The sequence below is a fragment of the Fusarium falciforme genome, chromosome 1 (assembly GCF_026873545.1).
Source record: "Fusarium falciforme chromosome 1, complete sequence".
NCBI classification, from domain to species: domain Eukaryota; kingdom Fungi; phylum Ascomycota; class Sordariomycetes; order Hypocreales; family Nectriaceae; genus Fusarium; species Fusarium falciforme.
Window position 1 is genome coordinate 5,100,499 of NC_070544.1, and position 22,290 is coordinate 5,122,788.

General features: G+C 55.0%; 4 protein-coding genes and 1 pseudogene across 5 annotated transcripts, besides 1 other annotated feature; 1 reads left to right on the forward strand and 4 right to left on the reverse strand.

Annotated features, from left to right (window-relative positions):
* Positions 1-485: 485 nt before the first annotated feature.
* NCS54_00144600 (Hypothetical protein) lies at positions 486-1,173 on the forward strand (the record flags this gene model as incomplete). The annotated part of the gene is made up of 3 exons (XM_053147073.1): positions 486-729; positions 790-874; positions 942-1,173. 3 exons carry the CDS (start codon positions 486-488, stop codon positions 1,171-1,173), a joined length of 561 nt encoding a protein of 186 aa, XP_053003048.1.
* A 2,482-nt stretch (positions 1,174-3,655) lies between these two features.
* NCS54_00144700 (Secondary metabolism regulator LAE1) lies at positions 3,656-4,933 on the reverse strand (the record flags this gene model as incomplete). Its single annotated transcript, XM_053147074.1, has 7 exons — positions 3,656-3,695; positions 3,757-4,182; positions 4,231-4,380; positions 4,430-4,486; positions 4,543-4,691; positions 4,748-4,850; positions 4,908-4,933. 7 exons carry the CDS (start codon positions 4,931-4,933, stop codon positions 3,656-3,658), a joined length of 951 nt encoding a protein of 316 aa, XP_053003049.1.
* A 9,298-nt stretch (positions 4,934-14,231) lies between these two features.
* NCS54_00144800 (Hypothetical protein) lies at positions 14,232-16,203 on the reverse strand (the record flags this gene model as incomplete). Its single annotated transcript, XM_053147075.1, has 3 exons — positions 14,232-14,316; positions 14,391-15,361; positions 16,084-16,203. The coding sequence occupies 3 exons, from the start codon at positions 16,201-16,203 to the stop codon at positions 14,232-14,234; spliced, it is 1,176 nt and encodes a 391-aa protein (XP_053003050.1).
* Positions 16,204-17,244: 1,041 nt separating this feature from the next.
* NCS54_00144900 (Alpha-1,2-Mannosidase) lies at positions 17,245-19,077 on the reverse strand (the record flags this gene model as incomplete). Its single annotated transcript, XM_053147076.1, has 1 exon — positions 17,245-19,077. Exon 1 carries the CDS (start codon positions 19,054-19,056, stop codon positions 17,245-17,247), a length of 1,812 nt encoding a protein of 603 aa, XP_053003051.1. The 5' UTR covers positions 19,057-19,077.
* Positions 19,078-20,038: 961 nt separating this feature from the next.
* Positions 20,039-21,938, reverse strand: NCS54_00145000 (annotated as a pseudogene). Its single transcript has 2 exons — positions 20,213-21,938; positions 20,039-20,160 (listed from the first exon to the last, which is right to left on the reverse strand).
* Positions 20,039-21,938: a sequence feature.
* Positions 21,939-22,290: the final 352 nt, after the last annotated feature.

Below are 22,290 nucleotides of genomic sequence, written 5' to 3' on the forward strand. Positions count from 1 at the left end.
TGGCCTCTCTTTTTTGGGTTTTAGAAACACGAGAACAATGAAAAATTGAATCAAGTCTCGTTCTTCAATTGCTGAATGGAGATCATTTTGTGAATGCTGTCATGGTCGCGCACCGAATTTCATATGCAGTTGAATGTTGTGAAAGGGAAAAGAACACAATGGTGATTGCTGTATTTAACGTCCCCTCAGTCTGAGTATGAGCCGGCGGCTATCAATCGGATCTGGCAAGAGTGAGGCATCGCTGTTATTGCCGCTCGTCCAGGACTGCCGCACAGTCCCAAAACGGCTTAGCGCCACCACATTCGGCTCAACCACCACCCAGCGAGTTCTCCCGAGCTTTTTTTCTCCCTCAGACGACCTCGCCCACGACCACGATCAGCCTCGACTCCATCAATTGACCACCCGCCGCAGGTCTCATCACCCCACGGAGCTCCGACACCGATCCCACGAGGCTTCTCGAATCCCTCATCGTCACCTCCGCCACCATGTCGTCGCTCGCCCGTCCCATGCTCCGCTCGCCGGCCCTCCGCGTCGCCGCCCGACGCTTCGAGAGCACCGCCGCCCAGAAGGCTGCCGAGGCCACCAAGAACACCGCTGCCCGGGCTCAGGAGGGTCTGTCGCGCGTCACATCTGCTGCCGGCCCGGCCATTGCTGGTGCCGCCAAGGGTGCTGCCAATGCCCTGAGCAAGGTCGGCGGGCGAACGGGCAAGGTCATCAGCTTCGTTGAGCGTATGTCTGCCACGGCATTCAATCGCAGCGTGGGGAATTGGATGCTGACAAACTGAACAGGACAAGTTCCCTTTGTGGTTTACTACTCCAAGGTTGCCCTCGAGGTTGGCAAGATTGTGTTCCACGGCCAGAAGATGAGCCCTCCGTAAGGCCCCCCCCTCAATTGTCCCGCAAATATTGGGCGGGACAGCCGGCTAACGCGCATCCGACAGCAACATTGCCACTTTCCAGACCACCTACCAGAACCTCCTCAAGACCATCCAGACCCGGGGCCTCATCCAGTCCTCCCAGAACGTCATCCAGCAGGTACGGAATATCGGCCCTGCTCAGGTCGCCGCTGGCGGCGTCGTCCTTGCCGAGGTTCTGGGCTTCTTCACCGTCGGCGAGATCATTGGCCGATTCAAGCTCGTTGGTTACCGCGGCGAGGTCTCTTCGCACCACTAAGCGTGTCCCTGTAATGTAGTGGGAGTTGTGGGGATGTATGAAGAGCTGGAGAGAAAGACGAATGTGAACGACTGGGTTATAGACATGGCTTCCCCGGCCCGAGGACGCCTGGGAAGGGCTGATTGGAGACTCATCTATTCGGGGAGTTGGAACCTGGGAGATTAGGGAACACCGGTCTCACTGGACTTCGATGTTTGTCTTCTGTGAGCACCTTTCTTTTGTAGAACTGTACATCAAAATCAACACCCGGCGGGCTACCCCCACCGTGGATACCTTCCAAGCAGCGATATCTGGGTATTTGTGTGAGGTCTCTACTTGGCCCATCCCTTGCGTCATCCCAATTGACGTTAGTCACCTTTATCTTGCAGTCTTGGATTTCGCAACTACATAATGGATAATGATATGCTTTGTGGGCTCTGCAGAGTGACCAATAATTCGCCGGTGTTCGTTTCAAGATAACTATACTTTATTCAGAAGCTCCACAAGAGTCACCTTTCGCTAACTCATACAAGCATGGGGAAGGATCTCAAATTAGTCTTGCAACCGGCAAGTCCCGTGGTGCTTGGGTTTTATGGGCGAAGAAGGCTACCTGGGCATCCATGATGGTTCCTTAACCCAAGTGTGGTTAACTTCATCTCGAGATCTACAGGGAAAATATACTTAACCCCATGACTCTCCACTGGCAGGTGCAGTTGTGATGCTTCGTCAAGTCTCCTTCACCAAGGTCGTGCTATAGAGTCCTTCGCCGTAGTCCAGGACAACAGCCCAGAGGAAGTCCTGATCAGCGACCTTTCAGAGTTGCATGACGACTTCGTCTCAAGATTCAGATGTGAAATACCTGAGTGTGCCCAAATCACATTCAAGTTTATGTGTAGCGTCTGGTTCATATGGACAGCGATTCGTGGAGATTTTGCCCCGGTGAAATGGATAGCCTCGCAACATGACTGAACTTGCTCCAAAAAGTCTCTAGGAAACGTGTATAATACTGTTGGGTATTTCTCATTATGATATTTCAGATATAGATATATGGGCACTGTTGGTTTGGCCTTTGGCTGATCGTTAGAACGGGGACTCCATTGCTCAAGCCCACCAAGACGGTGTACTAGCTCAAATGTAGCATATAGCCGCCTTGTTTGATGCTTGGTGTAGAAGTCAAGACATAGCAGTCTGCGAAGGGAGTGTTCCCTTCGATCCTCATGAGCATATCCAGGGCACATATCCAGGGCACACGCATATCCTAAGCAAACATATATCCATGGCCGACAATTCCGTCGACCAGACATTTCAGAGCGTTGGCCAAGGCACGACGGCCTAGAAGCCGAAAAGGCCTGTCCAAGAAACAAGCCGCTGGCAAATCCGCCCAGGTGGCCAAAGCCATCCGCTCCGGACGATCCTGAGACAACTTCTCAGCCAGATGAAAGGGTACCAGCGAACGATGAAGGAGACAGCGGTGGTATGAGGGAGAGGAATCGCGCAATTCAGGCAAAACAACCTAGCTTTGGCTTGTCAGGATGAAAACGTGACCCTCCTAGATGCTTCCAGAAGGCCATTTTCACCGAGACAAAGCCTTGACCAAGTCATTCACCTTCTGCTTCTGGAAGTGAGCAAAGTGACCACGGTATATGGGTCCCATCCCTCGCGATAAGTCGATCGGACCCCTCGCTTAGTTCTCAGTGTCACCTTCTTCGCAGAAGCGGGTAGCCTGGGCGGCAATGCCCTCAGCAAGGCCTGACCGCCACAACAGATCCGAGAGGGTTGCCGCGTGCAAAGACCACGTCGTGATCACACGGAGCGCGATGCGGTTCGGTCAAGTCATCCGATCGACCCGCGCTGTCGACGGAGCTGAAGGCCCGAAACGAGAGAGGGCCGTCCCGAGGTGTGCGGAGCTCTTATGGAGTCCCCGGATTAGATCTTGGCAGGCAAATTAACAGCTACCAGCCACGCTGCGTCAAGCCCTTGCCCGCACACGCACGCGCACGGCGGCATCAGTGCGTTTGACAGACAGATTGATGTGACCAGGTCAGCAGAGTCTGGGCGGTCAGGTCTTTTCCGCCGTGACCAACGGGGGTTCCTTCATTAAAATGGCTGGTCGTTTGATTGAGGGCCCCCCTTCCTTGTCGCTGTTGGTGATACCGATCATGACCCCTGTCGCCAGATATTGATTCCACGATGCCAGTTCTGAGGGAGAGCGTCTCTTGAAACTCGGCGGATCCTCAAACATGGGAAATGAGTGGTACCGTGACGCGCTCGGAACAAAGCGTGGTGCCATTTCGGAGCAGCCAGGGTGTGATTGTGTGCAGCGGCCATCGTATTCTCAATCTGCCCCCTTCAAGGACGAGCCTGGGCTAGTGAACAATTCCAGGAGCGGAGCGCGTCGCGACGATCTGCCTAGCATTTAATGTTATCGTCATTCCCACTGAGCAGCATAGCATGTCTTGTGTTGGGTCTGACGAGCTTGGGGCCACAAAAATGGACCAAGGCCTTACTGAGGGGGCCCGGGCTTTCTCGCCGTCCAGACGTGACTGCGAAGCGATTAATATCCCATTCTGAGGTCCACAGCCTGGAAAGACATCGATAACTCACATGTTGCAGTAGGTGTGGTAGCGCAGAATACAGATCTCGCGCTTGACTCTTGCGCATAGCTCACGGACCTCATCAGGCCCCAGGCCATGCTTCTCAACCAAGGGCATCAAGCTAAGAGACTCCAGGCTGTGACTTAGACCGAGGTTGAACCATCTTGCGATCTCTCGTTCACGCCGATCAGGAGACCAAGGGCAGACAAAGGCCGGGATAATCTCCTGCTTGATGTCCGTAAACCCTGCAGCTTCGAGCATTTGTCGAGTTTCTTCTGGTGCCACTCTTGCGGTACGGTTGAACTGGTCCATTCCAGTCAGGAACAACTCTGCCCACTGGGTAAATGAGGAGTTCGAAGGCCTTTCATCGTCATCCCATCTGGGCGTCCAGTCGATTTCCACGTGTTCCAAGTGGCCGAGTCCCGGAGTCAGGTGCCTGCACATGGGTTAAAACAGCTGGCGGCGGTGAGAGCGTAGTACATACTCAAATATTTTGCGATACACTTGGGGCCACAAATCGGTCTGAATGCTTCCAAGCATCATCCGCAGATGGATCAAGTCGCAGTCTGATAATAGCGGACCCCACATCGGTTCTTCGATATCATATTGCTTTGGCATTACCCCTACAGGGATTCTGGGCACGTTAACCTCTGGCTTCTGTCTGCGAATCCTTCAAGACTTACAGAGCGGGCTGAATCTGGTTCAAGTCTACAGCCATAATTTGGGCGTCTGAGAGACAGCTGCGGCCTGTCAGCGAACGTCGGAAAGGGGACTGCATAACGAAGTGAGTACTTACTCTTCTGCGACGTTGATAGCCCAAATTCCAGTCCCTGTACCAAGATCCATGATTCTGGGTGTTTTCCGCATGATGGGACAGTGGAAGGGCTTGTTGCCGCGAGCGACCAGAAAGACTTTATGGAATATATCCAAGCGATTTAACTCTTCCTAAACAGCCTGGATTAGAGTGCCTGACAAATACTCCGGGGCAGGGATTGGCTTACTGAATCGATGGGAAATAGATACTTGCCAGGCTTCCAGGAACCGTAGAAGCGGCCATGTTTCCAGTAACCATCCTCAAGATACCTCCCCTCGGATTCGGTCACGCTAAATGATGTGAGCCTGGCTGATTCCTCAAAGTTCTCAGATTGGGATGGAACACACCTATTTTGTGAAGACATGACGACCATGGGAGAAGACCGTGGAAGGACTCCACGTCACCAAGGTTCAAGGTATGGGGAACGAGGTCTCAGCGTGGCTTGACTGTGGTGGAAGACTGAGAGAATCCAGATTTGCCTTGTTGAATCCAGGATGTGGGAGGATTCTACGCCCAGTGGAGAACACTGCTGCAGATGTTAGCAGAAGCACAGCAGCAAGCCAGGATCCACGAGACGGGAAATAGACATGTGTGGAAGGTGATGCAGGATTCGGGAGCAAGATCTGAAGGATGGGCAAGATATGGGAGTTCTGAGAGCTAAATAGGCCCAGCAACGCGCAACATCAAGCTTGACCCAGGTTGTCGAGGAGAGCGCGGCACGGTTCGCTGGCACCACAGGACTCGAGGATTTCAACTCAAAAACCATCCGGGCATAGACCCTAAAACGGCGCAAAAGGCGCCGAACAACGGTAGAGCTGGTGAGACGTAACAGCCTCGCAGCGTTGTTGGTCGCACGCGGCTCCTGCATATCGATGTCCCAGGAAAACGCTCCATAAAGTTTGTGGCCAGAGATTCGAGACCGACGGGGAAGGGGGATCACAAAAAAACGGGGGCAAACGTTTGAGAAGTCGCGATGGATGGACGCTTGCTTGCTCCGACCAGCACACATGACTATTCCCAACAGCACTCACTTACAGAGCAAAGGTAGGCTTCCAGGTTGAAGACTCGGGGCCAGATCCACGCGTGCGAAGTAGATTAAGAGGCTGTAGGTAACGCCAACGATGAGGGACCGCACAGCGTTGGCGACGGGGAGCTGCCAGACAGGATTGGCTGGCAGTGGAGGTCGAGAATCCGACTCAGGACGAGAGGGGAGCTGCCAATGTTTCCGGAGGTGGGTTCCAAGGCGGAGATGGGCTCAGAGAAAGTTTGCTCTGGCGAGGGCTTTTTATGTGAAGCTGCCAGGAGGAGATCTGTCTGGTGCTTGGTCCAAGAATCGAGACGTGAGACGGTGGTGGGGGAGGACAAGCTCAACGAAGTCAAGTCCAAAATCAGAGGAGGGTTTTTTTTCCACCTGTTCCACCCCTTTTCTTCCTACCGCGAACGTGCGCAGGACGAATTATGCAGGATGAATGCTCGGACTGCTGATTGAGATGTTCAAAAGGCCAAGGCGGAGGCAAGGAAGAGCAATGGCGGAGAAGATGTCACGGGCAAGGAAGAAGCTGGAGAAGATGAGGAGGAAGGTGGTTGATACTTATTATTGCCGGCCGGAGGGGACGTGGAGCGCGGAGCGGCGTGTGTGGGCATAGGATGGAAGTGGATGGGATGGGACATGGATGGAATAGAGAGAGGGACGGTAGGTAGGTAAGGTAGGTTGGTACAGTAGGTACAGCACAGGCAGGAGCAGCGCAGCGCAACAGAGCGCAGTGCAGCGAGCGAGCGAGCGCAAGGAACCTACTACGTAGTAAGGCAGGTACGGGCAGACAGCCCAGGTACAGGTAGCATGGGACGTGGGACCCGTGGGCGTGGCCCTTGTGATGTCTCCCCTTGCCTCTCAGTATTGCACCCCCCGTTGACCGTTGTTGGTCGAATTTTGTTTTGATGCGCCTCGAAAAGCGGTTTAAGACTTGTGTTACCATCCCTGGTGAGTCCGGTGGGCTGGGAATACTCCAAGTTACAAGGCGAGGTAGGCTGCTGTCCAGCAGGTATGGACAGTACTAAGCATCCATTGCAGGACCGACGGTCATGAATTCTGCTGGTCGACCAAGCGTCCATCTATGGAAGTAGACGGACAATCGAGTCTTTCGGGACACACCTCTAGTGACTGAATTGGAGGTGGGTGGTAAGGGAAAAAGAAAACCCAGGGGGGCGTGGCCGTTGTAGGGCCCTGGCGCCGCAACACCATGGTAGAGTTCCGGGGGCAACCAACTTCGATTCCCTGGGCTACCATCCAAGGATGGATATGGCTGGCTGACTTGGGGACGGATTCATGGAGGCAAGCAGGTAGGCAAGCAAGCAAGCAAGCACGGCTCCTCGACATGCAAGGTACCTTGGCGGCACACAGAACTCGCAGCCCGCGTGCCCAGCGTCAAGACACGACCTTGTCTTGGATGTCCGGAGCGAGGCCTGCAAAGTTGGCCTCTTGAAGTTGGTTTCTAGGACCAAGGTGGTCTCCCAGTCGGCCTCGCAGCTGGCCGCCCCGAGGTCCTGTTGTTCTGTAACACCCGAGATCACCTCCATTTTCGGAACCGCTTGTCTCTCCAAGCTCCCGGTATGTGTTTTAGTGCCGGTGTGACCAAGGCTTTGCATCCATTCCGAGGTAGGTAATCAATGTGTCAAACAAAGCCAGAGGCGGTGCCGAGTCCCAGACTATGCCATTGTTCCCCCTCAAGGTCCAAGGCGAGGTGGGCGCTATGATGGCATGGCTGTCACGGTAGATGGTGCCGAAGCCGCAACCGCAACCGCAACCGCCAGGCGGCCTTGTGAACTGGACGGGTGTCGTCTAGGTTTTTTTTCCGCGTTGGTTAGGTCGGTCGGTCCCCTCCCCATCCTTCTCCAACCATGCCCGAGCCATCAATCAGTGATGGCTCCATGTCAATGTGGAGGACTGGGAGTAGGACTGGTGGTCCCGCCGGCGGTGCGAGGCGCCTGTGTTTCGGGGTTGCCAAATGCCCCTAGCCGACCACGGCCGTGCTTTAGCGTCGAGCGAGCCATGCCATTTAGCGCGGAGCAGGGAACAAGGAACCATCCATGGATCAGCGAGCGAGGAGAGAATTAGAGACGGCTTCAGGTGGGTGGTGCATGACCATGACCATGACCGGCACTGAAGACAAGGCCTGCCGCCCTCCAGAGTGGCTGAGTTGGGGCCAGCATCCATTGTGGATGCAGATTGATGGCGTAGCAGGTAGTACTTGATCGAGGATCGAGGGAGATCGGCTTCAAGAGCAGGCCATATTATCACCACCTGCCTAGGTGGGCAACATATCTGACTACTGCCTAGTGCGCATAAAGTTGTTGTTATTAGTGAGCCTCTCCAAGATGGACGCCCGGGCCCAGTTGGCCTCTTCAACAGCAATTCAAAATAAGGATCTGCTCTTATCTCGCAGTCTTAATCACGGGCAATGGCTGTTATAGGCATGGAAGGAGGATCTTCCCGCACGTAGGTCATGAAACGGATTGAGGAAGGAGACAAGGTCCGGTCTTTTTCCGTCTAAATCGAACAACTTCTCACCACCAACTTCTGCCTCCATCCATCTACATCCACCCTGTCCGTCCTTCAGTCATGTTTCCCCCAAATTCGTCAACTGCATCGCCGGCTCCGATTGAGACAGAGGGAGAAACCCGCAAAAAGGAAAACTATGGATGCGCCATTCTCAACCGTTGCTGCTCGCCTCATCCCCCCAGCCCAGCCCAGCCCAGCCTCCATGGATAGAGGACGTCAACCAACACACAACCCGACGCGATGGGAGGCTTCCCTAGTGCCCGCCTGCTCCTCGTTGCGCGCCGCCGCCGTCTGTCGCAGGGCCAATGCTCCCTAGTGACTCGAGCTAGCCGCCACCCTTTTTCTTTTTTTATTGCCAGACGCGCCGAGGTAGGTGCTTGATGCCAGGGCTGCCCCTTGCGCTGGACTCCCCGCGGCACGCCCGCAGGCAATGGGCAGTTCAAAGGAATGCCTGGGCGCTGGCGCATATTAGCCCCCCGACCACTGAGACTCATTGATGGATTCCTGTTGCTTGGCTTTGGATGCTGTTTGGCCCCATCTCTTCCCGCTGTCCTCGTTTCGTCCCGTCCGGGCGCCGCCGTCTCCATCGTCGCCTTTCTTTCTACTCACCGGCTAGGGTACCTGGGTCAAGGTAGACATGCGCATACCTGCCATTTCCTCTCTTGGGCTTTGATTTTCAGCTGTGGCATTGACCGTTGTCGAGGGCTTGGATCTTCGCCGTGCTGCTCGCCACAAGACTTTCTCAAGAACTTCGAGATCAGCAACAGATGAATCGTTGGTGGCTTAGGAGGCTACCTATTGATGGATGTCAAAGTGAGGCGACACACGAACCAGAAACGCACGCCTTGCAATATTCACACCAGCTTTATTCCCATCGAGATGGACTTACGCGCTGGATCCCAGCCCTCTGGTACAGGAGGGTTGCCAGCTTCACCCCCCTTGCAACAACAGCACCTCACCTGGCCTCGCTTCCTGGGCACACAGCTTTCGGCCCGGCTGCGCTCCTGTTGGCACTGTATGTATTAGGTCCAACTGTTCGTCGATCCAAATCATGGATTCTGACTCTAGGCAAGGGATTGGGCCAGGGCTCCCCCGCTCTGCCCACTGCATCGGGTCACCAACACCGCTCACTGTCATGAGCCTCCATATTCTTCAACGACCGACTCTCCTTCCATCCAGTCGAGAGGGAGCACTGTGCTGCGCTGTGCGGGCGCGAGCTACGGTACACTTTGGAAGCCTGCACTTGTGTTTACGCACCAACCCATCACCAACATCACAGCAGCCACAAGTCCAAGACGAATCTACGCGGGCCGCTATTCCCATTTCCCCGCAGCTAATGCTTCATTCAACCAACCGACTAACATCCTTGCTGAGCGAAGCGCCTTGCTGTTCTGAACCCTTTCTCGTCCAATCCCAGCAGACCAACCGACAAACCATAACCGCCCACCGTCGACGTACCTTCTAAATCATGCGAGTCGCGGCTGGCGTCCAAGAGCGCCGGCGTCCGTCCACTAACGACACTATCTTGACTGTGCAATCCTTGATCTGGGGCACTCCAGGGCGTTACTCCGCCTCAGGATTCCGGCCAAAGGAGAAACCTCCATGTACAACTACTCGCGAGACTCAACTTAACGACAACTTATTGTCGAGGACAGCGCAGGGTTCGTGGCTCCAGATAACTCCGCATGAACTCATCTTGAAATGAAACATGGAGCTCTGTCTCTGATCGGCCATTTACGTGCTGTGCACCCTGCAGTGCAACGTTCTTGCGGACCGTCGTTCCTCGAAACGAGCTGCTGGATGCGGCTCTATCGGAGCACAGCAGCGGCTGCTCGTCTGCCGACACATCTGACAGGATGCAAGTACCTACAAACATCGACCGGGCTCAAAACGCTACCGTCTCGCGGATGGGAAGAGCTTACCTCGGGAGATTGTCGAAACCGATACTGGGGCTTCATTATCAGCTTGCATGTGACTTCCCCTGTGCATGGGTATTTCCCGAGTGCCTTTCTTTATCAATTGCTACCTTGACAGTTGATACAGCCAGCACCTCTGATGTGTGATTGGAAAGGGCTTCCGCTTCAGTTGAGATACGTTGTGCCATAACCGAGCTACCTGGAATATTCCGTGTCCACAGAATCCTGACAACCCGAGACGCTAAGCAGTATTCCTCTGATTGAGATAAGAGCACAAGTTATTATCAGACGATGTTTACTATTGTCACTTATCAGGTTGCCCGCTCAGAAAAGACACAACTGGTCGACCACCATGGATGGGCAGTGTCTTGATAATGCTGATCAATCGCGATTCTCTTCAGAAGCAGGCCTTGTTCAAGTCTTGCAAGGACGCCCATGTTCTCGCAATAGCATAAATCCAACCACGGAGGCATGTTCTTTCACGGATACAGGCCGCTCGGACGTCACATCTCAACGACGAGTGTGCCCCTTTTCCGACTAGGCTTGACACGTCATCAAGTCACGGCTATCTTGTTCGCCTTGGCAGCTATCAAAAGCTCTGCCAACGGAGGAGATGGGCTCGATTTCTCACGCCAGGCAAGTGAGGGAAAGTCCGTGGTCAGAAATGGGCTGGTCATCCGTCCCAACAACTGGCAACTCTGGTACTAAATGGCAGAACTAATGTATGCATGCGTACGTTAAATGGCACCAATCACAGGCCGCCAATGATTGACCGCAAAGCCTCCTCCGTCAAAACCAATCCGCTCATTCATGCAAGTCCAGGTACGTCGTGCGGAGATGAAATGAGGTTTGCACGGCCCCATCCCTGAACCCTGTCTGTTCCCGCGCTATCCAGAGGGCTGGGTCGGAGCCCTTGGGGACGGAACGTACATGGCCTGGCACGCGGAAGTAGGAAACCTTTACATCTAACTGGTTACCGACCTCGGCATACTGGGTTGGCTCTCAATGAGAGAAAAGAAGAATCGTCTCGTCAGCGACTGACAAGGGCTTTGTACTTGCCCATCACCGACATATGCCTCCCCCATTAATGGATCTTTCAATGGCGCTTCTCATCATCAAACCCGGCTGCCTTCTTTCAGGCGGGTAATGACCGCGCGCTTGGGTTCATACGACTCCCCCTGGTGAAGGAAGGGTCCACATCTACTGCATTGGCTGTTGACGAATACGTAGGAGGTTCCGGGGATCAGCTACCTTCCAGCAACCCGGGCAATATCGGCGGCTGTCGAGCTGGGGTTTTCGTCTTGTTTCGTGGTTTCAGCACAGTGCGCATGACTCCACCCCTGGAGCTGCTGGACCAGATCCTTGGTTCGAGGACTACACGTGGATTCCGGAGGAGGTTTGCCTGGTGCGTCTGAGGTTCATCCTCCAGTACCCCCACGATTGTGGGCGGTCATGCTGAAAGGTAAAAAGGCGGCTTTTGCGAGAGCTCGGGAGGATATCGAGCCTCTGCCTATACCACCAGGTGTGCATCATCAGCTGTGTGTGCAAAGAGCTATGTTGCATTTGTGTCCCAGACTTGGAAACATAAGACGCTCTCAGCAGGTTCACATCTCCCGAGCCTTGGAGGACGGTACCCTACAACAACCCTCTTACCATCCTCTTGGGCAACCGAAACTCCAAGGAGGCGGACAAACCTGTGGAGAGTCCCAGAGTTCTGTGCAAGCCCGGACAAGAGTCACCTGCCCCTGGCAACAAGGGAGCTTGATACGAGACGAAGCTAGGAGTAGCGGACACAGCCATGGCCCCGTCGAATCCACCATGGACTAGGTCGTACCATTCCACCGGATACCACTACTACGTATGTGGTATGTCAGGCGACCTAGCAGCAAGACGGCGTACGAGCGAGTGCTGGCGTCTGGGTTTCGTCTGCCACGACCAACACGCTCGCGGCATGTTAGTGATTGAGCAACTCTACTCTGCCTGTGCCGCCAGGAAGCGAAGTGAAACGGTGCTTGGGGTGGCAACGGTTCGTCCTGAGTTGGGGAGGATGACCTAGGAGGCAGAAGCCAGGAGCCTCGGCGACGGCGACGGGTGGACTGTCCTTGGCGATGGATCTGCCCTCTGCATGGCTTGCAGGAGACGGTTCAGAATCGGTGCCTGAGGACTGCGATCTTTGACGCTGGCTGGCTCCTCGCTAACAGGGGGGGCGTAGAGATTGAGAGGACGTTTATCGCAGACCGCTTCAGCCCCTCTAGGACAGGGGGCCCCCAACCAACGCGTGCGCAAGATGGACCTTGTACATGGTCTGATGGTTCCCCAATGCTACCTCAGCGTTTCCTCCGAGTCAGCAGCTTGATTGCCAGCAACAGTTTGCCCTGGCCCATGAGGATCGCTTTACATGGGGGGGGTCGAACGGCCGAAATTTACCTGTCACGCTGATTTATGCACGACGGGCTCTAACGCCATAGGCGAACTCGTCCCCCCTCCCCAGTCACGCTTCCCTTCCCTTCCCCGACACGACGAGACAGACTCCGCCGATTCCTCCCCGAAGAGCTGAGGCGAGATGGCTGACCCCTGCTCGCTGTGCCGCACTGGTGCAATGCCCCGTCCCAGACTGTCGGGTCCAGCTCTGTGGGGTCCACGAAATTAAAGCATGCCGGCGGCAGTTGGGGGCAGCGGCCAGAGAGGGCATTTGTGAGATTCTGCTCGCAAAGCTGGATGCCCGTGCTTCTATTGCCATGCCACGAAGCGCTGCCTGCATGCGCATGTTGATGGAGAAGGCATCTGAGGGGCTTTTATGGCAAACCAATGGGATATCACAGAACAGTACTCGTCAACGATGGACGAACCCGAGTGCGTGGTATCATGAGCTCGCTAACCTTGGAACCAACAGACGCTCGCTGACTGAGTTGGCTACTGTCCTGTACCACGTCGGTGGGATGAGATGGAAGCCAGCCCAAAGAAGCAAAGAGCACCCTAGCCCATGTCTATACTGGGGACGGCTAAGCCGCATTCTCACTCTCGTCGCACACACAACACAAGACGATGGATGCACACACACAACCCAACCCAACCCTGACAACACACATGGACACTCGCGCACATACAACGAACCCACTAGGCTACTGCACTTTGCGGCCGACGCAACAACGCGCCGGTGAGAATCTTTCTCTCTAGCAGCAACAAGTCAACAACAGCACAACCGGCAAGGCAGGGATTGTGAGCGCTGATCCTGCCCATGTCGAGAGCCAACAGCTTCCCAACAGTCGGTGGCTGCAGATTCCCAGCCCCCGGGGGCCGACCCTAGGCTGCGTCCGCTCGTCGGTTTCTTTACTTTTTTTCTTTCCCTTGCTCCCCTTTGTCTCTCTTCCCACGACGGATGACGGACCAACAGCCCTTTTGTCACCTGCCAGGGTCCATGGCCCACAGTGCTGCTTCATGTCAGAAGTCAAGACAAAACACGAGATGTTTGAGCTGTGAAAACGACAACCAACATACATGAGATCCTGTGACACTCCCTGCCTCTTACGTCACTTGGTCAGAAATAAAAAAGGACAGAAACCCAAGTAGGCTTTCAGCACACATACGGTCAACATTTTTGTGATTGTCTTGTTGGTCAGACTACGTACAGTATCCATTGATCAGCCCCAGGTACTGCTCGCCTCGCTATCGCTCACAGCCCTCACCGGCTTCACGTCAGACAGGGCAAGGCAAGGCAAGGAAGGGGACATGGGAATGTCATGAGCTTGTCGCGGCTAAATAATCACCCCCTCCCCTAGGTAGCTAACGTGTTCTCAACACACTCTAGTTGCGGCCGGGCCCGTGGCCTTCACACCGATAAAATGAGAAAAAAAGAGGAAGAGAGAGAGAGAGAAAACATGCACCACGTATGTAGGTGGCCTCCCGTGGAAAAATCCCGATACGGTCCCAGTCTGTTGGCCGCAACGTGCGGCACCTGCGACCTCCAGTTTTGCCCACTCGCTCACGGACTGCATCTGCATATGCGTGACCTGCGGCCCAGCCTCAAGCCTCACCCGCCATTCATCATCAATCCTGTGCTGCTTTGACCGAGATTCCTCTCCCCAAAGTGCTTTGTTTTGGTGTTGGCCCGCCTTGCGCATTTTGGACCTAGTCTCAATCTAACCATGCCGGCCATCTAGCAAGCCGCCCTTGAATCGTGCCATCCATTGTCGACCCTACCACTCGTATTCGCCGGTAGCCTTGTGGAAGACATACTCCTTCCCGTTGACGGTCAGGACACCGTCCTTCAGTGTGCACTTCCTATTGCGGTTGTTAGTAAACAAACAACAAAACAACGCCCATGATGGACATGGTAGGGAGGCAAGGGTTCGTACCACTTGTTCTTGACCCGCTGAACCTTGTCATACATGCAAAGCATGATGTTGCCCAGACCCTCGTCATCCACATCGTCGTCGTCCCGGTCCTCTTCAGGGTCGTCCAGGTCCGAGTTGATGGCATCTTCATCCTCCTCCTCGCCATCATCGCCTCCATCATAAGCGGCTGGCTGCTTGCCGTTTGCACTACGTGACTTTGAGGCCGAACTGTGTCTGGTCGCTTCCTTGAGGGGGAGCATCAAGCCACCGCCTTCCATAGACTTGGCCTTGGCCAGGATCTGCTCATGCAGCATGCGGTCAATCTCAACTCGTCCCAGCTCGCGCAGGTCGCCAGAGACCCCCCGCTCCATGAGAACACCCTCGAACTCGTCGGCATCACCCGCGCCATCTGTCTGGCCGTTGCGAATATGGGGCTGACCATTGGCGGGTTGTTGTTGGGCGGTGGCAGCGGCCATCTGCTGGCGATACAGCTGCTGCTGATGCTGTTGTTGCTGAGTCAGGCCTGGCTGCTGGGGAGCAACTCCCGGTTGCTGACCCTGTTGAGATTGTGGCTGCTGCTGCTGATGGAGAGCGCTGATTGAACCGGCAGCTCGCTGTCCATACTGAGCCTGTAGTTGCTGAGCAGCTCGGTTCGCTGCCACGTTGTTCTTGTCGTTCATGTTGTTGTATGCCTGGTAAGGCATAGGGTTGCCTTGCAGGCCGGGCTCCTGCTTGACAGCAGGCCCCTCCGTCTTCACATAGGGGGAATCTGGCTTGACACCATTCTGGGGCTGAGTTTGGGGCGGGTTCACACCGGGCAGAGAAAGACCCTGAGGCACAGGGACATTGAGTTGTGGTGAGAACTGGGCCTGCGCATGTGTAGGGGCCGCTGATGTAGGAGGAGGCGCAGGTTGAGCAGGAGGTGGAGGATCAGGCTTGGGATCCCATGGGAACCGAGCAACGTCGAGTTGGGTCAGTTTCCGTTGCCATCCCTAGAGTTGAAGCCATGTTAGTCAACTGATGCAACGGAAACTAGGCAGAGTGTGCAAGTCTGAATAGGTGCAAGCCAAGACAAGATGCTATGCCTGTGCCTGTGCCTGTGTCTGTGCCGCAACCTCATTCCGCGCCTCGCCTTGTTTTATCAACTTTCCTCTGGCAAGGCAGACAAGAGAACAAGCAATAGGCAGCAGCAGCGTCTGATAGGTTGTGCAATGTGTGATGCTTGGTGGTGCAGGGCGATGCAGGCCAAGTGGGTTCGTGATAGGACGAGGAAGCACGTGAAGTGGATTGTCTTGTGAGGGGTGAGGGGATTCGGAGCCAGAGAGTCCAATCAGAAGGCAGAGGCCGGTAGTGGGAGGAGTCACAGGGCGAGGCGCGGCAGGGGCTTCGGGCTTAAAAGACCCAAATAGTGCTGTGTCGCCCCCTCCCGTAACCCCTAACCCGCCATCTCCCTCCGCTCGCTCAGCGCGACCCTCGGCGCTCACCCGCCCAGCAAAACCCCCCTCATGAGGTCTTTTGTCCAAAAGTCTGAAAATGCCAGTTGCATTGCCGTCGTCGCTTTCTCTTGAAAGACGGCAGACTTGTCTTGGAGAATGGAGAGGAAAGCATCGACCAAGGGTGTGTTGTTGAGGGCCTCCCCATCTTGGGTGATGCGAACATCGAAACAAGCAAACAAACTCAAGGCACCAACATAGTAAACGTCTGTCTATCTTACCTGTCGCAGTTCCTCCAGCACTGATTCCTCGACACCGCTCTCCTCGAAATCGACCCGCGAGCTGTTGATGACCTCGTCGATGATGGTCTGATAAACGTTTCCGACCGCTTGGTTCGACATGCTTCCGGTATCGGGCTAATGTTGCCGAGTTTGTGTGGGAAGAAACAGAGAGGACTCTCAACTATCCGTGACTCAATGCCTTTTGTTGATGCGCCGCGAACGCAGAGATGTTGGGGCTGCGCCTAGGTAGGCGAGCAGCAGCAGCACGAGGGACTTGGTGATGGTGCAGCGACGGGTATTTGACGGCGCGACAACAGGACGAGTGTTCCAGAGAAGCAATTCAGCCCGCGCGATAGGTAAGATGTAGCTGGACGCGCAAGAAAGAGTGACAGAGCAGGGCGCGATGTGCGACTTGCTCGATGCTTGATAATCGACTAGACCGTGACCGACGTAGGTACGTAGACGTGCGCTTGACAACCAGCCAACTGAGAAGCAAGCAGAACGAGTGGCGACAAAAGAAAAAGCACTCTCAAAATGACCAAATTGATCAAGACTGGAAAAAACTAGGATGCGCTGCAGAGAAAGGGATTCGTCGGCCGCGTCGCACGGGGTTCGTAGGTTGACGACGAGAGGTTCTTGTGGCAGGTTGGAGTGCGCCTTTGTGATGTGCAGTGGGGAGAGTTGGTAGCCTCTGGTAGAATCTGGGCTTCAACAACTGCGTTGGCCCCCGGGCTGACTCAGCACCTTCAGCTGCTAGGCTTCTCAGCGGGCAAGTGCCAGTGGAGGCAGGCCAGGCACACCACCACCACCCATTCACTGAGGTGCACCCAACAGCCGGCAGGTCCCACTAACAGGGCTGAGTGCCTGGAACTACTCAGCCATTCATGGATGGAAGCGCAGTAAAGGCCTGATAAGTGAACAGAATGGCATTTCTTTAACTTGAAGCTTACGGCGTTGTATTTTCTCATTACTTTTCTCATTCATTCTTACCGAAACGTGGCAGCCGAGTGTAGTCTCGTGACTTCGCCTTGGGTCACTCAACCTCCTGGTCTGGAGTTCTCTCGCAGTTCATATTCTAATTAAATACAAATAAATAAGGAAATCTTGTAAATCTTGAAGATCTGTAAATCCACGAAATCCCAGCTGGTCTCGTAAATAAATCTAGGCTACCAAGCGCCTAAGAGGATGTGCCTCGGTGTTGAACACATACTCGTCCAAACTGATAAGATCTGGGTTGCTGAAGATGAGGTAGAAGTACTTGAGAGTCTCGCCCATCCAGAAAGACTCCATCGAGTCCACCTCGCGCGGCTTCTCGTCAGGCACCGTCACGTCCCATACAGCCGTGTTGGCCAGCTCCGTCTTGGTGGCCTCCTCGATAGCCTTGAACATGGTCCACGCGTGCTCAGCAAACTCGGACTTGCCCGTCACACGGTAAAGCATGAAGACGCTCTCGATGGCCTCGGGGCGCAAGATGTATCGGCGATCCGGAATCTTTGTGAAACCTTTGGGGAGATGCTCATCTTTGATAATGGCGTCCACCTGTGCCGTGTCGCTTTCCTGGATCCTGGCCTCCTTGAGAACGCCCTCCTTCCATCGCTTCTCATCCCATTCACACGCCTCTTGGCTGGCGCAGGGAACCATGTAAAAGGTCTCAGGCATAATTCCGTGCGGGAACGCCTGGTATGTGTAGATGCAGCCATTGGTGAGCTTGACGGCGGCGTCAATGTCCTGCTCACGGTTGAACAGTCGTCCGCCCAGCGCCATCATGCCTCCAAGGAAACACACCAAATGCTGGCCTTGGCTCTCCAACTCAAGCTGAATTTGACCGTCCTTGTTCTTGGCGTGAATTTGCCCAGAGATAAGAATGTCCTTGTTCTCAGGTGTCATCGGCCGGAACAGGTTGTGCTGCAGCACCGTGTCCATAGCCTTCTCGTACATGGTCTGGTAGATGGGCAGCTGACCACCCATCATGGCGGCCATCTTGGGTAGATACTCATACACAGAGTCTGCCATCGCGCCAAGGGTAAACGTATTTCCTTGGTTGAAGACCTGGCTCTTAGCATCCACAACCAGAGGCCATTGGCCTGGGAGCATCGTCGAGCCCTGTTGCACGGCCAACAGGTCCATGATGGTCTGCGACGCGTCAAACCATTTAGGGTCGCCCGTCAGCTGTGAGAGTTTTGTAAGCTCCATGCACAGGCTACCAATCTCAGCGAGAAGAACGCCAGCACCAGCAATTTGGTCCTTGCCCTCTTTGGCGGCATGGAAGTTCCAGCGGGTGATGGGCATGTGGTTGGGTGTGTCAAAGGCCTTGTAGATCATCTCGCCAACCTGGACGGCCTTGCGCAGCAGACGCATGTCATTGCTCAGCTCAAAAGCAGAGAGGAAGCCTCCGAGATAGCGAATGTTTGTCTCGAAAATGTTGACTTCCTTGAGATCCGTCTTGGTAAAGTCGATCTCGTCGGCAGCAGCAACAGCCTCGTTGAACTCATCCTTCATGTCCATAATCCACAGCGAGTCCAGCGAATCAACCAGAGTAGCGGCCCAGCCGCCAAAGGGATTGGTCTGGCCTCCGGACACGGGGCTGAGCTCATCGGCCATCCACGCGTGCTTCTTGTACGCGTTCCAGCATCGTGTAAAGGTCTCCTTGACTGCCTGCTGGCGCTCACGGCGCAGCTCAGCGGCGCTCACCGTGAACTCGGGGAACGTGGCCTGGACCTTGGGGTACTTGATGGGGGCGGCGGTAGGCAGCGGCTGGAAGGCGGAATGGGGATAATTGACCTTGACGGAGCTCCAGAGGTAGCTCGCATCCTGGTCGGTTCGCCAGAGCGAGGCCTTCACGGGCCAGCCGTGGTTCTGGAAGCCGCCGGCGCTGTAGTAGCCAGGTCCAGGGGCCTTGCTGGTCCAAAAGAAGAAGAGGACCAGCGTCATCAGGCCGCCTACCAAGACGAGCCCTCGTGTGCGGAACAGCATGGTAAAGACTCGCTTTGATGGGTGGTGATGGAGAAGGAAAAGGTACAAGTAGCTTGTTTGGGCTTTGGATTCGAGACGGAACCTGAAGGGAGGGAGGGGGCCAAACCAGGGGGCTCTCCCGAAGCTAAGGTTGAGCGTAATCTCTCCAGGGTCTGGCCTTAGAATAATCTAAACTCCGGCTGGGCGAGTTTCGAAACTTTTCAGGGTACATCCGTGGCTCCGCCCCCACCAGCCGCTATCACAGGCCATACACAGTCATGACGCGCACTGCTGCGTTGTTTACGGTTGAAACGTGTAAGTCTGAGTCCATTGAAGGGGTCGGAATGATTGATGAGCTCGTGGGTGAGTCGGTCGATGATGAGTGAGTAGCTGGCCAAGAGAGAGGATAGCTCGTCTCTATAACCAGTTGTCGGCCTGTTCTGGCTTATCTAGCCATCCAGGATTGCCGACGGCTTACATCTGCAATGCGCCATCATCACACTCACACCTCACTCCAGGGCCATGGCATTCAGTGAAAGCATACACAATGTGCAAGAATAAAGTAATGATGACCGATGCACTGTCTTTTGGCAAGCTATCTACTGAATGTGACAGTCCCCAGCCATCTTTCCTACACAACAGAACATGGTTCAGAGTGAAACCTCAGCCAAGCTCATCATGTCACAACAATCAATCAACGCGATTTAAATCAAATCCATGCTCCTGGCATTTTCAATTCCAAACACAAAATTCAATGCGCCTATTCGCCCAATCCCAATATTGCCAACACGATTCCTAAAACTCCAACAACAAACAAGTGCCAATTTGTCGGCTTCCATCATAAGGGTCATGACCATTCCGTTCCGTTCGTCTCTACGTGGAGAAGCACTTTCGTACCACGCGTACAAGGGCAGGCAAACGCCCAAACTCCGTGCTTCAAAATCCAGAGAGACCCAGATACCAGTGAAAGATCATACCTACCTGGCCCAGTGGGTACTGGCGCTTATCGGATAGTCATCTGCTTGGCCATGGAAGCCTTGCTGGAGGCACCAGAGGCACCAATGCCAGCGGAAGCACCAGCCTTCTTCTCAAAGATCTTCCAGAACTTCAGGCTCTCATCAGCAGCTAGTGACATGTTAGCAAAGGGTCTTCTTCATAGATTGGCAGCTGTTCTTACCAGCAGTAGCCAGCATCTGGCCGTCGGGGCTCAGGCAGCTGTGGAGGACTCGGCTCTCGTGGGCGGGGATCTCGACAGTTCGGACGAGAGTAGGGTAGCTCCAGATGCTGAGAGAGTTGTCGGGGAAACCGCTCGAGCTGACAATCTCGCGGTGGTGGGGGCTCCAGCGGAGGGAGGTGACCTGAGAGCCGGTGTCGATGCTGTTGACGCGAGCGCCAGAGGTCGAGTTCCAGAAGTGGATGTGACGGTCATAAGAACCACCGCCAGTGGCGAGAAGGTTCATGTTCCAGGGGCACCAGGCGAGAGCCTTGACGGCAGCCTTGTGGTTGGTCTTGGTGAACTTGGGAACAGACAGAGATCGAGCGTCCCAGATGGAGACGAGGTTGTCGTTGCCGCCAGTAGCGAGCTGAGCACCATCGGAGCGCCACTCAAGACCACAGACCTCAGAAGTGTGAGAGACAAGCTCAGCGACCTTGTGCTCGGCGATGCGGACATCGTGGTTGAAGACGAGGCCGCTGCGGGCACCGGTGGAGAGGAGGTGCTTGTTCCAGCCCATGACACCAACACGGGTCTCATGACCAAACATGCTGCGGATCTTCTGGCCCTCGGCGACATCCCAGATCTGGACCTCACCAGTTCCGAGGCCAACACTGACGTAGGCACCATCGCCAGACCACTTGACACTGCTGACGTAGGTATCAGGAGTGGTCTCAAGCAGGCAGCTGACACTGCCCTCATCGGCAGACCAGACGTAGACGTTGCGCTCAAGACCAATGGCAACCTGGTTGCCGGAGCTCCAGTCAAGAAGGTTGAGGTAGTAGTCGTCGACCAGGCCGGGGGCGTCAAGGACACGCTCCGGAGCGGTAGCAATGCGGCGTCGCAGCTGGGCAGAGCTAGAGGTGGTAGACTTGAGAGGTCGGTTGTACTGCTGTCGCAGATCGATGGGCTTGGAAGACTCAGGGGCGGCGGGCTTGAACTCCAGGATACGGGTGTTGAGGCTCACACCGCAAGCGTTGGCCAGAGAGTCTTGGTAGGCAACAGTGTTGGGAGAGGGTCGGGAGTAGTCAGGCTCATCGTCGTCGTTGATGTTCAGGTTCTCGAGAGCAGCCATGGCCTCGTCAGCAGCAGTGGAAAGAACCGAGGAGCTGTCAGTGCTGCTGCTCTTAGATCGTTGCCGGTCAGACAGGTCCAGCTTGCCAGAGCCAGCGTTGGCGATGGCTGAGCTGGCGCCACGGTTGGGGATGAAACGGTCACCGCCGTAGTTGAGAGTGGTCTTGGTGGGCTTGCCACGGATGCTCTTCTTGGACTTTGTGCTGGAAGGGGTCTTGGTGTTGTTGCCGGTACCGGTGAGAGTGAAGTCAGAAACGCCCAGCTCGAGAGCCTTGCGGGGAGTCTGAACACCTCGGGCGATGTTGGACTTGGGGGAATCCCGGTGGGAAGCCTTGGAAGTCGATCGGGCAAGGTGAGACATAAGGTTGCCGCCATAGGTGGAGCGGCCGTTGACCCTGAAGTCGTTGCTGGACTGTCGCTCGGGGGTGAAGGGAGACGAGTTCAAGTTGACGGGGACATTGGTGGTTGATGTCTGTTGACGAGGAGAGGGAGTCAAAGGCATCCGTCCGCCAGCGGTCCGGGCAGAGAAGAGTCCCTTGTGGGACTTGATTGGGGTCGTCACAGCTGCGGAAGCCATTGTGAAGACTGTGATGTAAGCAGTTTCAAGAGACACTAGCTAAAGGTTCCTGTTGATTAGTATTCTTTATTGGGATCAATGTTCGATAAAATCGAAGAAGACGCCTTCACAAAGATGCAACCAAGTCGGAGGGGCGATCAGATGGCCAAGGCGATAAGATCTAGCTGACTTTGAAAAATTCTTGTGGAGAGCGGTGGATGAGCGGTTGAGAGTGAAGCACAAGGCTTGCGTGAGCAATGGGTATGAGAGAGGATGTGAGGAGGAGAGCGGATGGAATGTGGTGGATAGTGAAGAGAGAAGCTGTCCAGAGGTGAAGCCATCGAGGTCTTTTATTTACTTTGAGCCCCACCATGTGTCTGTCCGGGCAACCAGTTTAAGTGACGTCGGAGTG